This window comes from Symphalangus syndactylus, chromosome 5, assembly GCF_028878055.3.
Source record: "Symphalangus syndactylus isolate Jambi chromosome 5, NHGRI_mSymSyn1-v2.1_pri, whole genome shotgun sequence".
NCBI classification, from domain to species: domain Eukaryota; kingdom Metazoa; phylum Chordata; class Mammalia; order Primates; family Hylobatidae; genus Symphalangus; species Symphalangus syndactylus.
Window position 1 is genome coordinate 141,416,681 of NC_072427.2, and position 13,501 is coordinate 141,430,181.

Here is a 13,501-nt window from a genome sequence, read left to right on the forward strand (position 1 = left end):
GTCTTAAATCTGGACAGATATTTAGCCCAAAGATTTTAAAAAACAACAAAAAAAGTAGAAACACCATCAATAAAATTATTTAGAGCCAAGCATGGTGGCTCATGCCTGTAATCCCAGCACTTTGGGAGACCGAGGTGGGAGGATTGCTTGAGGCCAGAAGTTCAAGATAGCCTGGGCAACACAGTGAGATCCCATCTCTACAAAAATTTATAAATTAAGGCTGGGAGTGGTGGCTCACGCCTGTAATCCCAGCACTTTGGGAGGCTGAAGTGGGCAGATAACGAGGTCAGGAGTTCAAGACCAGCCTGACCAACATGGTAAAACTCCGTCTCTACTAAAAATACAAAAATTAGCTGGGCATGACAGTGCGTGCCTGTAATCCTAGCTACTCAGGAGGCTGAGGCAGGAGAATCACTTGAACCCAGGAGTCAGAGGTTGTTGTGAGCCGAGATCACACCACTGCACTCCAGCCTGGGGAACAGGGCAAGTCCAACTCAAAAATATATATATATATAAATTAGTAGACATAGAGGTGTATACCTGTGGTCCCAGCTACTCAGGAGGCTGAGGTGGGAGGATTACTTGAGCCCAGTAAGTTGGGGCTGCAGTGAGCCATGATTGTGCCACTGCACTCCAGCCTGGATGACAGAGCAAGACTCTGCCTCAAAAAAAAAAAAAAAAAAATTAGAAAATTATGATATATTCACAAATGGAGCATCAAGCAACCAATTAAAAATAATTATTTACAAAGGATGTTAAATGACATGGGAAAACTTATGATGTGAAGTAACAGAAAAGTACAGCTTCTTATTTAATGAGATTCCAACTTTGTAAAACAATGCATAGAAATAAGACTGGAAAGAAATATGTTAAACTGTTAAGAGTGGTGTCCTCTGAGTGATGGGATCCTGGAAGATTTTGTTTGCTTTATTCTATTTTTCTGAATTTTCCAAAATTTCCACAATGACTCTGTATTAGTTTCTTATTTTCAAAAAGTATTAAAAATTATAAGCTACAAATATTTTTATACCAGCCCCACTCTACAGCCAGAAACTCTGAAAGTTTGATCTGATATAAAGGGAACATTTCTGGTTTGAAAGGCTTGCTTGTGTCAGAGCTATTCCTGCGTTTCTAGTTTTCTTTCACTCCATGAGTCAAATGAAGTCCAAAATGATTCCTGTACTTTTATCCAACAGATATTAGCAGCTGATTAACGCAATGAGGGAGGAGGGAATGAAGATGGCATTCTTCTAGACAATAAGCAATCATGAGCTGACTTCAGATTTATTGCTATGATTGCTTTTTAAAGTTGAGTTTTATTTAATATGCTTTTAAAACTATTTCTGGAACCATCTTCGAGCTTTCTAGTTTTAAACCAAACTTGACTTCTGAAATATATCTCTTTTCTCATGGGTTTCTGCAACCCTCAACTTCTTCCTTTTGTAACTTTTTGAGTTCAAATTATTTTTTCTTTCTTCTTAATTATAACTGTCAGTGACAAAGTTAGGTTTGTGTTTTTAATGTATTTCCTTCAAGTTTTTTGGTATTTTGGTTATTTAATAGGTCTGTGATTTGTAAAGTTTTGAACTTCTCAAAAAGTACTTTTTGAGAGAGTTCTCCTTACTTAAAACAGATCACATTAAATATTCATACTATATCCTACAGGGACGTTATATTATCCTGAGCAACTTTACTTCAGCCTCAGTTAACTAACAACCTCAGTTAGCCAGAGCTTTTCAATACTTAACTGTTACTTACCACATTTAGCTCTAAACTTTACCAATGAAGCAATAATGTAGGAGTTAAAAAGAAATTATTTAGGCAGGTAGCGAGGGTACAGGAGTCCTCAGTAAGGCTTTTTCTTTTCTTACTCTTCTTTTTTTTTTTGGAGACATTGTCTGGCTCTATCACCCAGGCTGGAGTACAGTGGTGCAATCTTGGCTCACTGCAACCTCTGCCTCCCGGATTCAAGCGATTCTCCTGCCTCAGCCTCCCGAGTAGCTGGAATTACAGGTGCTTGCTGCCATGCCCGGCTAATTTTTGTATTTTTAGTAGAGACGGGGTTTCGCCATGTTGGGCAGGCTGGTCTCGAACTCCTGACCTCATGTGATCTGCCCGCCTCGGCCTCCCAGAGTGCTGAGATTACAGGCCTGAGCCACGGCGCCCAGCCAGACTTTTTCTTTTAATTGAAACCAGTCTCCAAACCATTTCTTTTCTAGCAAAAAGCAGCTTGAAAAGCTGAGCTGCAAGCATAAATAAGCAAGCTGGAAGCTTGCATAGATGAATGCCCGCAGCTGTACTAAAAGCCAGGTCCACCCAATATAGCGAGTTCCCCTCCCTTTTCTTTGTAGCCATGTGTGGGGGTGTCATTGTGCCGGCCGAGTAAAGCCACATGTGTGGGTGTCATGGCGCAAGCCAGGTAGAGGCCACATTTGCATAATAAAAGATTAGGGTGACAGGGCCAGTTTCTTCGAGGGCTATGTAAATGGAACACTGGGCAAACCAATCCCCTGGGCCCTGTATAAATCAGACACCGCCTCCTCAAGCCTCCCTATGTAACCTACTGCTTCCCACCACAAGCAGGGTTTTTTCCCTTCAGAGCCCTCCTACCTCTCTCCGGGTGAGCTGTTCTCTTCTTTCCCCGCCTGTTAAACTTTCCGCTTCTTAACCCTCTCCGTGTTTGCGTCTGTGTCCTTAATCTTCTCGTCACGAGATGACGAACCTTGGGTATGTCCCCAGACAATGAAGCCGCTTCAGCAACTCAACCTTTGAAATAGTATAGACGTAAGATACGCATGACTGGAACTTGAATCTGTGTGTACACAGCTACTAAGTAACAAAACATTTCACCAGGAGATTACACCATCCCTGTTCTTTAATTTATTTAACAAAGATATTTACTTAATGCCAGACAATGTTCTGAGCACCTGGGAAATAGCAATGGACAATGCAGATTTGGTGCCCGTCCTCATCCAAGTCCTCAGCATCTGCTTCCTGTATCACAACAATGACGTCCAACTGACTTCCTGCATTAGTCCTGCCCACTTCCGTCCAACCCATCCTGCTACCAGAAAGAAAGCACAAGTCCAATCGTGTCACTGCACTGTTGCTAACTTGTCAATTGGCAACTCTGCTTTACCTTCAGAATACAGTCCAAATTACTTAATAGAGCACAAAGTGCCCGTAATCTCCCTACTTCTTATCTTTTACTCACCTGTCCCTTCCCCATGCTCTCAGCTTCCTCCCTACTTCCTTAAAGGGTCATGCAAATTTATGCCGCTGTGTCCTTATTTATGCTGCTCCCTCTGAATAGAATTTATCACTTCTCCATAGAGGTGGGAAACATCTACTCATCTTCAAGATTTAACTGAAATCTCAACTTTCCTTAGCTTTTTTTTTTTTTTTTTGAGACAGAGCCTCGCAGTGCTGCCCGGCCTGGCGTGCAGTGGCGCGATCTCGGCTCACTGCAACTTCCGCCTCCCAGGTTCAAGCAATTCTCCTGCCTCAGCCTCCCAAGTAGCTGGAACTGATTACAGGCACCTGCCACCGCGGCCGGCTAATTTTTATATTTTTAGTAGAGACGGGGTTTCACCATGTTGGCCAGGCTGGTCTCGAACTCCTGACCTCGTGATCCACCCGCCTTGGACTCCCAAAGTGCTAGGATTACAGGTGTGAGCCACCGTGCCCCCCCAGGGCTTATTCTTTATTCATATCTCCTTGCCCCAACACAGTGCCTTGGAATGAATAAATGAATGAATGAATGAATGAATGACAAAATGAGATAACTGAATATATTTCTACTCTGGACTCCAGCACTCATCTATATTCTGTTAATTTCAGTCAATTTGTTTCTCTTTTCTAAGTGTGAGTTTCTTCCCCTGTTAAATCAAGAAGTTTATCAGGTTCTTTCCAACCTTAATGTCATATGACCTTGAGGTTATAAACTCTCATTCATTGTGAGCTGAGTTAAATAGAATGTGATAACTATGGCAGCCAGCAGAAGGCAGCAGAAGCTTAGCCTTGGAATTTAGAACGTGATAGTGCGTTTATCTAAAAGGCAAAACTAAAAAGCATGTTTAATTAAAAATGACTACATTTAAATAGTATATTTAAATACTATATATAAATATTATAATTATATCTAGTACAGTGAGATGTTCATACTGTAGGAGGCAGAGAATTGAGGTGGGCTGAGGAGTCCCCATATTCCCTCCAGTTTATACTCTAGTCTAGGGGATGTGCAATTTTGATAGATCAGTGAGTGGGATTATCTACACCGTTGAAAATGTATTTCTTGTACTCACTTCTGTTTTCTGTCTGGGGTTTAGGGCGTGAGAATGGTGGGAGTGGCAATGGTGGTGATAGTGATGGAAGTGGTGATTGTAGTAACAAACAGAATTCACCAGCTAAATGTGCCCATAATGCAAGTTCAACTCCAAAGTATGAATTTATTTCTGCCCAGATGAGAGTAGAAATCCAAAGTTCACATTTTCGCCACTGAAAATTTCCCCTGAACACAAAACAAGGTAATAGAGGCAAAGTCACATGTTTGCAAAGCATAAACCCTTCAAATTCAGCCCTTATACAAAGGAGCTCTAGTATTTACCCCAAGCTAAACCATCTATTTCAGAAGGACATAATATGATTAAACAAAAACAGTTTTTAAATACATGTGACATGAGACCCCTAATAGCACAGGAGTCTTTCTATATGAATTTATTTATGTATTTTAATGTCCAAGCACCTTCTCCTTGCCTCTTCTCAGGCAATAAGACGACCAGGACCAGGTTTTTCTTCTATTATTTTTTATTAGCCATTTTTATTGATACTTTACCACATACCAGGTCTTGTGCTGGGTGCCAAAAGTATAAGGATGAACAGGAATGAATAAGTAGGACATGGACTGTGCCCCCAGGAGTTTAGATTATGGTGCCATGATAGAGAACACAGTGTGAAGGTTTAGGATTCTGCTTTCATAAAGAGGTCCTAATACCTCCTTTTCGGGGCACCTACATCAATTATATTTTAGCACAGAAAAATTCACACATGGCTGAGCACAGTGGCTCACGCCTGTAATCCCAGCACTTTGGGAGACCAAGGTGGGAGGATCATCTGAGGTCAGGAGTTCAAGACCAGCCTGGCCAACGTGATGAAACCCCACCTCTACTAAAAATACAAAAAATTAGCTGGACGTGGTGGCGTGTGCCTGTAATCCCAGCTACTTGGGAGGCTGAGGCAGGAGAATCTTTGAACCTGGAGGGAGGAGGTTGCGGTGAGTCGAGATTGTGCCATTGTACTCCAGCCTGGGCAAAAAGAGCGAAACTCTGTCTCAGAAAAACAAAAAGAAAAATTCACACACGTGATTTTAAAATCCAGTAGCAGATGTGTTCATAATGGAAAGTGAATGTGCCTGATCCCACCTCTGTGCATCTCTGCTCTCTCAGTCACTTCTGCTTTTAGTGTTTTGTGTATCTAAATAATATGCTTCTATTTCTTGATTTATAAGCTTTAGCAGTTATCTATTAATTTTTTGTATTGATACATGAAGATTTAGCTCATCTTCACTAGCCCTCTTTCTCACTTCTTCCCATATAGTTATATCTTTTTTGTCGGTACAATTATTGAACACCTTTTTCATTTTAATTAATATGCTTGAGCTTCTAGTGTTGTCCTATCAATTGTATATAAAATATCTTGCCTCCCACTTTGTAAGATGAAGATGTTGGGGCCACAATTCTTTCTCCTACCTCCTTCCCATCTCCAAAAATCTCCTATATTTTTCTTTGCCAGGGTTGATAATATTTATTTGGTAACCAAAATAAAGACCTCTGTTCTTTACCTATAACTTGATTCTACTCTGGACTCCAGCACTCATCTATATTCTGTTAATTTCAGTCAATTTATTTCTCTTTTCTAAGTGTGAGTTTCTTCCCCTGTTGAAAACAAGGAAACATTTTCATCATGTGAATATTATTTATATAAAGCTAAATTGTATACAGTGATAACATATTTCTTTTTCTTTTTCTTTTTTTTTTTTTTTTTTGAGACGGAATGTCATTGTGTCACCCAGGCTGGAGTGCAGTGGTGCAATCTTGGCTCACTACAACCTCCACCTCCCGGGTTCAAGCGATTCTCCTGCTTCAGCCTCCCGAATAGCTGGGATTACAGGCACCCACCACCACGCCCAGATAATTTTTTGTATTTTCAGTAGAGATGGGGTTTTGCCATGTTGGCCAGGCTGGTCTCAAACTCCTGACCTCAGGTGATCGGCCCCTCAGCCCCCCAAAGTGCTAGGATTACAGGTATGAGCCACCACGCCTGGCCAACATCTTTCTATATAGCCCCAATGTCTCCCTTTTGTACCACAAAGGAAAATTGATTTTCTCTCCTTTTTTAATACCTAATTCTCAAAGTCAGGGCACATTTTACTTTGTTTCATTTTTGGACTATGCCTTCCTTGAACATTTTTTCCTTAGAATTCCTGATCGAGTTTCTCTTTTCTTTCCTTGCTGTAAAAAGAAACATGTCTTCTTTACCATACTCCTATCACTTCCCAGCTTCTTACACATTCTGTCTATTGCTTGGAATCTATTCCACTTTTTCTTCTTGAACCTACTGACTTCCTAATAGGGATTCATTGCGGCATATATGAACCACGACTTTCCCATGCAGTCTTCTTGTTGCTGTCCTTCTCTGTGTAGGAGTATTCCTTTGCATGCTCAGACACTGCTTCAGTGCTTCCTTGGGTTGGATCCACATTTTTCTGGATTCCACTTACTCTTCTGAGAGTCTCTCAACTTACTCCATCTATACAGCTCCAACCACACACTAGTGTTCTAGTAAATAAAATCCCATTCTTCACTGACTTCCCTCACTAACCCAGGAGAGCTTGGAAAGAACCAGCATGCAACACTGTCACTTAATATTCTATACTGACTTACTTTTCTTCCAGAATGTGCTCTGTATTTAAACACAAGTTGTCCCAGTTGGGTGTGGTGGCTCATGCCTGTAATCCCAGCACTTTGGGAGACTGAGGCGAGCAGATCGCTTGACGCCAGGAGTTCATGACCAGCAACATGGCGAAACCCCATCTCTACAAAAAATATAAAAATTAGCCAGGCATGGTGGCGCATGCCTGTAATCCCAGCTTCTCGGGAGGCTGAAGCAGGAGAAACACTTGAACCAGGGAGGCAGAGGTTGCAGTGAGCCAAGACTGCGCCACTGCACTCCAGCCTGGATGACAGAGTGAGACTGTCTCAAAAAGAAAAAAAAAAAACATGTCTCATCCTCTATGAACCCTTCTTAGGTATATTGGTTTCAAGGACACCAGGTAGACACCAGAAAGTGGCCAAAATTAAGCCACTTTCCCTGGGTACAATGCCAGACAAGGCTGTCAGAGAGTAGGGACACAGGACTTATATTACCAGAGAGAAATTAATAAAAGATAAATTTTTTTAAAGGGTTCTCTTTTCCCTTCCCCAGATTACATTGTACAGCTAGAATCTTGGAAATGCTTTTGCTCTCTTGTCAAAGGTCCTTCCTAACGCATGTTCCGCCACAGGCCCTCAGATCCTGATGATTGCAGTCTTCACCCTCACTGGAGCTGTGGTGCTGCTCCTGCTCGTCGCTCTCCTGATGCTCAGGTACAGCCGCCTCTATCATGCCTGTGTTCGGTATCCAGAGAGGCAGGGAGGGAAAGTGGGAGAGGTCTGTTGTCTGTTGATGATGATGAATATTCACAAAGAGGCCTGTAGACTGACCTAAGATAATGAAGACATTCTGCATCAAAGACAGAAGGGCAGAATATTACTGAGTGAATAGACTAGGGTTTTGGAGCCAAAGATGCCTGAACTCAAATCCCAGTTCTTTGAGTTACTAGTTCTGTGGTCTTAAGCATGTTACTTAGCAACTTACGCAGGTAACTTGGCTTCAATTTCTTCATCTGGGCTGTTGTAAGGATTAGAAATGGAACATGTATACAAACTACCATATAATAAGCATATATAGATGAAAATAGTTATTTTTATTATGTTGGTATATTGTGGGAGACATCAAGCTCATTAAATTACATATTTAGGCTGGGAGAGGTTTTAGAAACAATTTATTCCAAATCTCCTATTTTAGCCTGAGGAAAGAGAGCCCAGAAAGTCAAATGGCTTCTCTAGAATCTTATCACCAGGTAATGGGTGGGGACAGAACTAGAGCTCAAGCCTTCTCACCATCAGTTCCATGATTTTTCTGCTCAACTTGGGTCTGCCAAATGCCTAGCCAGAGACATTGTGTGTACTAAGAATATTTGTTGAATACATAAATGAGTGAGTAAATACCACACTACCTCCTAATCTGCATGTGTTAAACGCCAAACTTATAATACCGTATTGTATTACCAGGTTCACTTGCGTTTCCTAGCTAAACAAGACAACAGTTTTATCTGTGTATTACACACTTTGGTCTGTGTGTCATTATACTTTCTCATGTGAATGTCCAGCCTGCCATATACTGGTTGATGTTTTCTCCAGAAAAGGAAGTAGACTATTTTCTTCAATCTGACAACACTGCTTGGCTCCTGTAACTGTGTTGCTCAGAAATATAGGTGATGGTCTACAATGTGTGGTGACCATTTAGTGAAGAGTGAGAAGAAACCAAAATTTCCCCCCAAAAGCAAGTCTAAATGGGAATCAGTTTAAGATGGGGTAAATCACAAGATCAAAGATAATAACAGGGGTTTCTCATTGTCTCTAAACATGGGAGGCAGAGATGGGGCTTCCTAATGGCCAGTGCAATGCTATGCCCATGAGGGGGCCTGGCAGACAGGTGGTACACATGCAGTTTGCCATTACAACAGCCTATGCAAGAAAACTAGCAAACCATTTAAGAAATCCCCTAATTCAGTATGAATGACAGTTGGCTCTGCTGGGTCCCAAGAGTCTCCCGGGGTACAGAGGTGAGAACCCAAGAGCCTTTAAGGTCTTGATATTCATCCTACTTGCCTCCAGGTCTTAGGGTCAGTAATATGCTATTTTACATGCATTTACTCGAAGAATACTTAGACTTAGATGGAAGCATATGAAGAGAATAATCATTTCTGCTTAGGGGACATTAAGGAAGGCATGGCCTTGAGAAGGTGAGTATGAGTTTGTCAAATAACCAAAAAGCAAAGGCAAATAGGGACAAAACAGGTCAATAGAAAAGAATATCAGTTCCAGAATCAGATACAAGCAAGAACTTATAATATGACAAAGATGACAGTATGTGACAGCTAAGAAATGATGTTGGTGGCCGGACATGGTGGCTCCCACCTGTAATCCCAGCACTTTGGAAGGCCGAGGTGGGTGAATCATGAGGTCAGGAGTTCGAGACCATCCTGGCCAACACGGCGAAACCCCATTTCTACTAAAAATACAAAAAATTAGCTGGGCATGGTGGCGGGGGCCCCTAATCCCAGCTACTCGGGAGGCTGAGGCAAGAGAATCTTGAACCCGGGAGGCGGAGGTTGCAGTAAGCCGAGATCGCACCACTGCACTCCAACCTGGGTGACAGAGTGAGACTCCATCTCAAAAAAAAAAAAAGAAACGATTTTGGTAAAGAAGGCATTCCACATGTAAAAAACAAAATTAAAATAGGTAACTTGCTTCAATTTCTTCATCTGAGCTGTTGTAGGGATTAGAAATGGAACATGCACACTAACTACCATATAATAAGCACTATATAAACGAAAATATTTATTTTTATTATTATGTTGTATTTTATTATTATTATATATCTAAAATAATACACAAAGACACAGTTTAGTCTATGTGGAGTTTTAAATGTTAATGCATAGTTTATGTGGAGTTTTAAATGTTTTAAATGTTTGATTATGTGAAAATCAAACTTCAAAACTTAGAATAAATTAACAAAAATGACCTTTTAAAATTATTTTTATTTTTTTGAGACCAAGTCTCACTCTGTCACTCAGGCTGGAGTGCAGTGGTGCCATCTTGGCTCACTGCAACCTCCACCTCCTGGGTTCAAGCAATTCTCGTGCCTTGGCCTCACTAGTAGGTGCAATTACAGGCGTGTACCACCACACCTGGCTAACTTTTGTATTTTTAGTAGAGATAGGGTTTCACCACATTGGCCAGCCTGGTCTCAACTCCTGACCTCAAGTGATCCACCCGCCTTGGCCTCCCAATGTGCTGGGATTATAGGTGTGACCCACTGTTCTTGTCCAATAAAAATGACTTTATGATCTCAGCTTAGGAAAGTACTTCTCAGTCAAGATCAAAAAGGAAAATTCAAAGAAAAAATACATAAACATGACCATAATAACAATCAAAACTTTCTGTAAAACAAAGTTAAAAGAAGTAATAAACTAGGAAAAGGTATTTGAAAAACAAAAGGACAAAGGATTTATTTTTCAAAATATATTAAGAACTTATGTAAGTTAACAAGGATAAGAAAAAGATACACACTAGGAAAAAATAAGCAAAATTATAAATACATAATTCTATATAATTCTGAGTCTATATACTCTATCAAATAGCTAGAAAATATTTGAAAGGATAATATCACTTGTAATCAAGAAAATGCAAAGTAATGCAATAATGAAACACTGTTTCGCCTTCATCATTAGGTTAAAATAAGTTTATCAATACCAAATGTTGACAAGAATATAGAAAATGGGAATTCTCAAGATAAGAAGGTAAATTAATTGATAACCACTGCTTTGGGAAGCAATTTGGTGATATCTGTAAAGTTGAAAGTGTACATCCTCTATAGCCCAAGAATTCTGCTTCATCTATACCAGCAGTCCCCGACCTTTTGACACCAGGGACTGGTTTCGTGGAAAACAATTTTTGGGGGTGGGGGGAGTTTCGGGATGAAACTGTTCCACCTCAGATCATCAGGTATTAGTTAGATTCTCATAAGGATAAGGAGTGCACAACCTGGATCCCTCACGTGTACAGTTCTCAATAGGGTTCGCGGTCCTGTGAGAATCTAACACCACCATTAATGTGACAGGAGGCCGAGCTCAGGTGGTAATGCTGACCTCTCACCTCCTGCTGTGCAGCTTGGTTCCTAACAGGCCACGGACCAGTACCAGTCCATGGCCCAGGGGTTGGGGGCCTAATCCGCAACCTACACTATCTGGGGACCGATACTATCTGAAGGAAACTATACATTTTTAACATTTTGTGGTTGAGATAGGTGTTGTTACATTTTCTCTGTACTTTTCCATTTTCTTTAAACATATTTTTTGAAAAGGCACAGATGGGTAAGAGGAACTGGCTTATTTGGGGATCTGGTGTATTCTCTCTGGTTTAAAAATTAACATTTTTGCCTCTCAACGTCACCAACTTTACATTTTTTTCCTGTATTTTTTCCTCACTCCTTCTATGTCATCAGTTTAAATCCTTTACTATCGTGAAGGACTGCATTAGTGGAAAACCTGGGAAAGTGAAGTGAAAAGAAAAGAAAGACTAGGAAACAGGGGTCCCCAATCCCCAGTCCATGGCCTGTTAGGAACCAACCGCACAGCAGGAGGTGAGCAGAGGGTGAGCGAGCGAGCGTTACCGCTGAGCTCCCCCTCCTGTCGGATCAGTCAGGGCATTAGATTCTTATAGGAGCGTGAATCCTACTGTGAACTGCGCATGCAGGGGATCCAGGTTGCACACTCCTTATAAGAATCTAATGCCTGATCTGAGGTGGAACAGTTTCATCCTGAAACCACCCCCTGCCACCTCCATGGAAACATTGTCTTCCAGGAAACCAGTCCGTGGCATCAAAAAGGTTGAGGGCCACTGCTATAAAAGCCATCAGAAATCCTTGCAGCTCCACTGGCAGTAAGCGCTTTTCAGTTTGGAGGACATGGTGTTCTGTCATTGGGCTACCTTCCCTCACACACATCTACCTGAGCATATCAGGGTTCTAAACTTCTCCCAGTCTTCAGAAGCTGAATGACGTGAATACTAATAAAAACCTATTGACCAGTTTTATTCCTTTCACAGAAAATATAAAAAAGATTATGAACTTCGTCAGAAAAAATGGTCCCACATTCCTCCTGAAAATATCTTTCCTCTGGAGACCAATGAGACCAATCATGTTAGCCTGAAGGTAAAGCCTACCTTACCTGTTGAAGAATGGGTGCAATTTGGCAGGTATTTGACAAGACTTAGGTAGCATTGCAGGATACGTGTCAAGAAGGGATAGTTGTTCTAGAAAGCAAGACTTAGATGTTTTCTAATTTTCAGCTCTCTCCCTTCCCCTTGATTCTCCATTCTCCTGCGTGTCAACTAGTCAATCCAATGAGCACTTCCCTAGAGGATGAGATATGGTGTGTTCTCATTCTTTGCATCCTATCCAGAAGAGAAATACACATATTGGGAATTTGCCATGGAAGGGATGTAGGAATGGGCGGAGCATTTGAGTTCCCCTAAACCTTGTATGCTAATCTATCCATACTAAGGGCCTAATACTTGTCTTACTCATTCCTGAAGAAAGAGGCCTCTGCTTGTATTTGCTCCCATTCACCTTCAACCAGGAAATAGCAGCAGCCAATAATAACTTACTCCATTTAGCACAGTCAATGCGGGACCTATGCTGACTCATCTATTCCCCACAGGAACCCAAAATTAAGCTTTATCATCATAATTTTGCTGATGAGGAAACTGAAGGACAAAAGATTAAGAAACAGTGCAGGGACACATACAACTAATGAGTAAGATTACTATAAGCAGTAATAGCTAACACTTACTGAGCACTTATAATGCACCACATGCATTAACCCATTTCATCTTCTCCTGAGCACTGTGAAGTAGCAGGGCGGAAATTCAAGGAGCACAGCTACAATTTAAACCCCGTCTGTCTAACTGTAAAGCCTGAGATTGTAATACCTTCCATACACCATATAATTATCCTAGTTTTTATACCAAAGCATATTAAGAGAATATGGAGACCCAAGATCTCCACGGATGGGAATTCGTGGACTCCTTCAGAGTAGGGCCACACTGATAGTGTAGTATGATTTGAGATGCTTCCTTGCTTAAAATCAGCAGGAATAAAACAGCATTTGGCTTAAGTTTGTCTCTGGAACCTCTCTACCAGCTCTTGACTCTCCTCCCCAAGTCCTGCGTGCTGCCCTCTAATGGCTCCGATCCCCTCATGTCTATCCAAAGACCAGATCTTCCCTTCTTTCAGAAATATGACATGCTCCAATGTGACCCTCCTGCTGCATTCTGAACCTCAACAGAAAAATTCTATTCACAAAGACCAATCTGTCTCAGCTAAGTGTCAGGATGAAATCAATTTAACAGTAATTCACAGTCAGGTGTAAATGACCTTAAGACTACTGAATTTCCAAAGACAGAATTTGTTGACCTAAATGACAAACTGGAAGTACCTAGTGTTAAAAGAAAAACTCTGGACAGACGAAATAGAATTTATTTGAGCAAAAAGTGATTCATGAATTGTGTAGCACTCAAAACCAAAAGAGGTTCAGAAAGCTCCACTCTGCAGCATG

General features: G+C 41.2%; 2 protein-coding genes across 4 annotated transcripts in view; one reads left to right on the forward strand and one right to left on the reverse strand.

The window, feature by feature from the left end:
• The window catches only part of H2AJ (H2A.J histone), a 92,906-nt gene extending 89,911 nt beyond the window's left edge, over positions 1–2,995 (reverse strand). The window contains exons 1-2 of the mRNA XM_063639648.1: positions 2,928–2,995; positions 2,611–2,766 (exon numbers count right to left, since the gene is read on the reverse strand). The gene's annotated coding sequence lies outside the window, so the exon portion shown is untranslated. The remainder of the gene's footprint in view (positions 1–2,610; positions 2,767–2,927) is intronic.
• The window catches only part of GUCY2C (guanylate cyclase 2C), a 138,529-nt gene that overhangs the window by 84,052 nt on the left and 40,976 nt on the right, over positions 1–13,501 (forward strand). For all 3 annotated transcript variants that reach the window (XM_055280542.2, XM_055280543.2, XM_055280550.2), the window contains 2 exons: positions 7,562–7,643; positions 11,991–12,096. In XM_055280542.2, the coding sequence (XP_055136517.2) occupies positions 7,562–7,643; positions 11,991–12,096 (188 nt within the window). The remainder of the gene's footprint in view (positions 1–7,561; positions 7,644–11,990; positions 12,097–13,501) is intronic.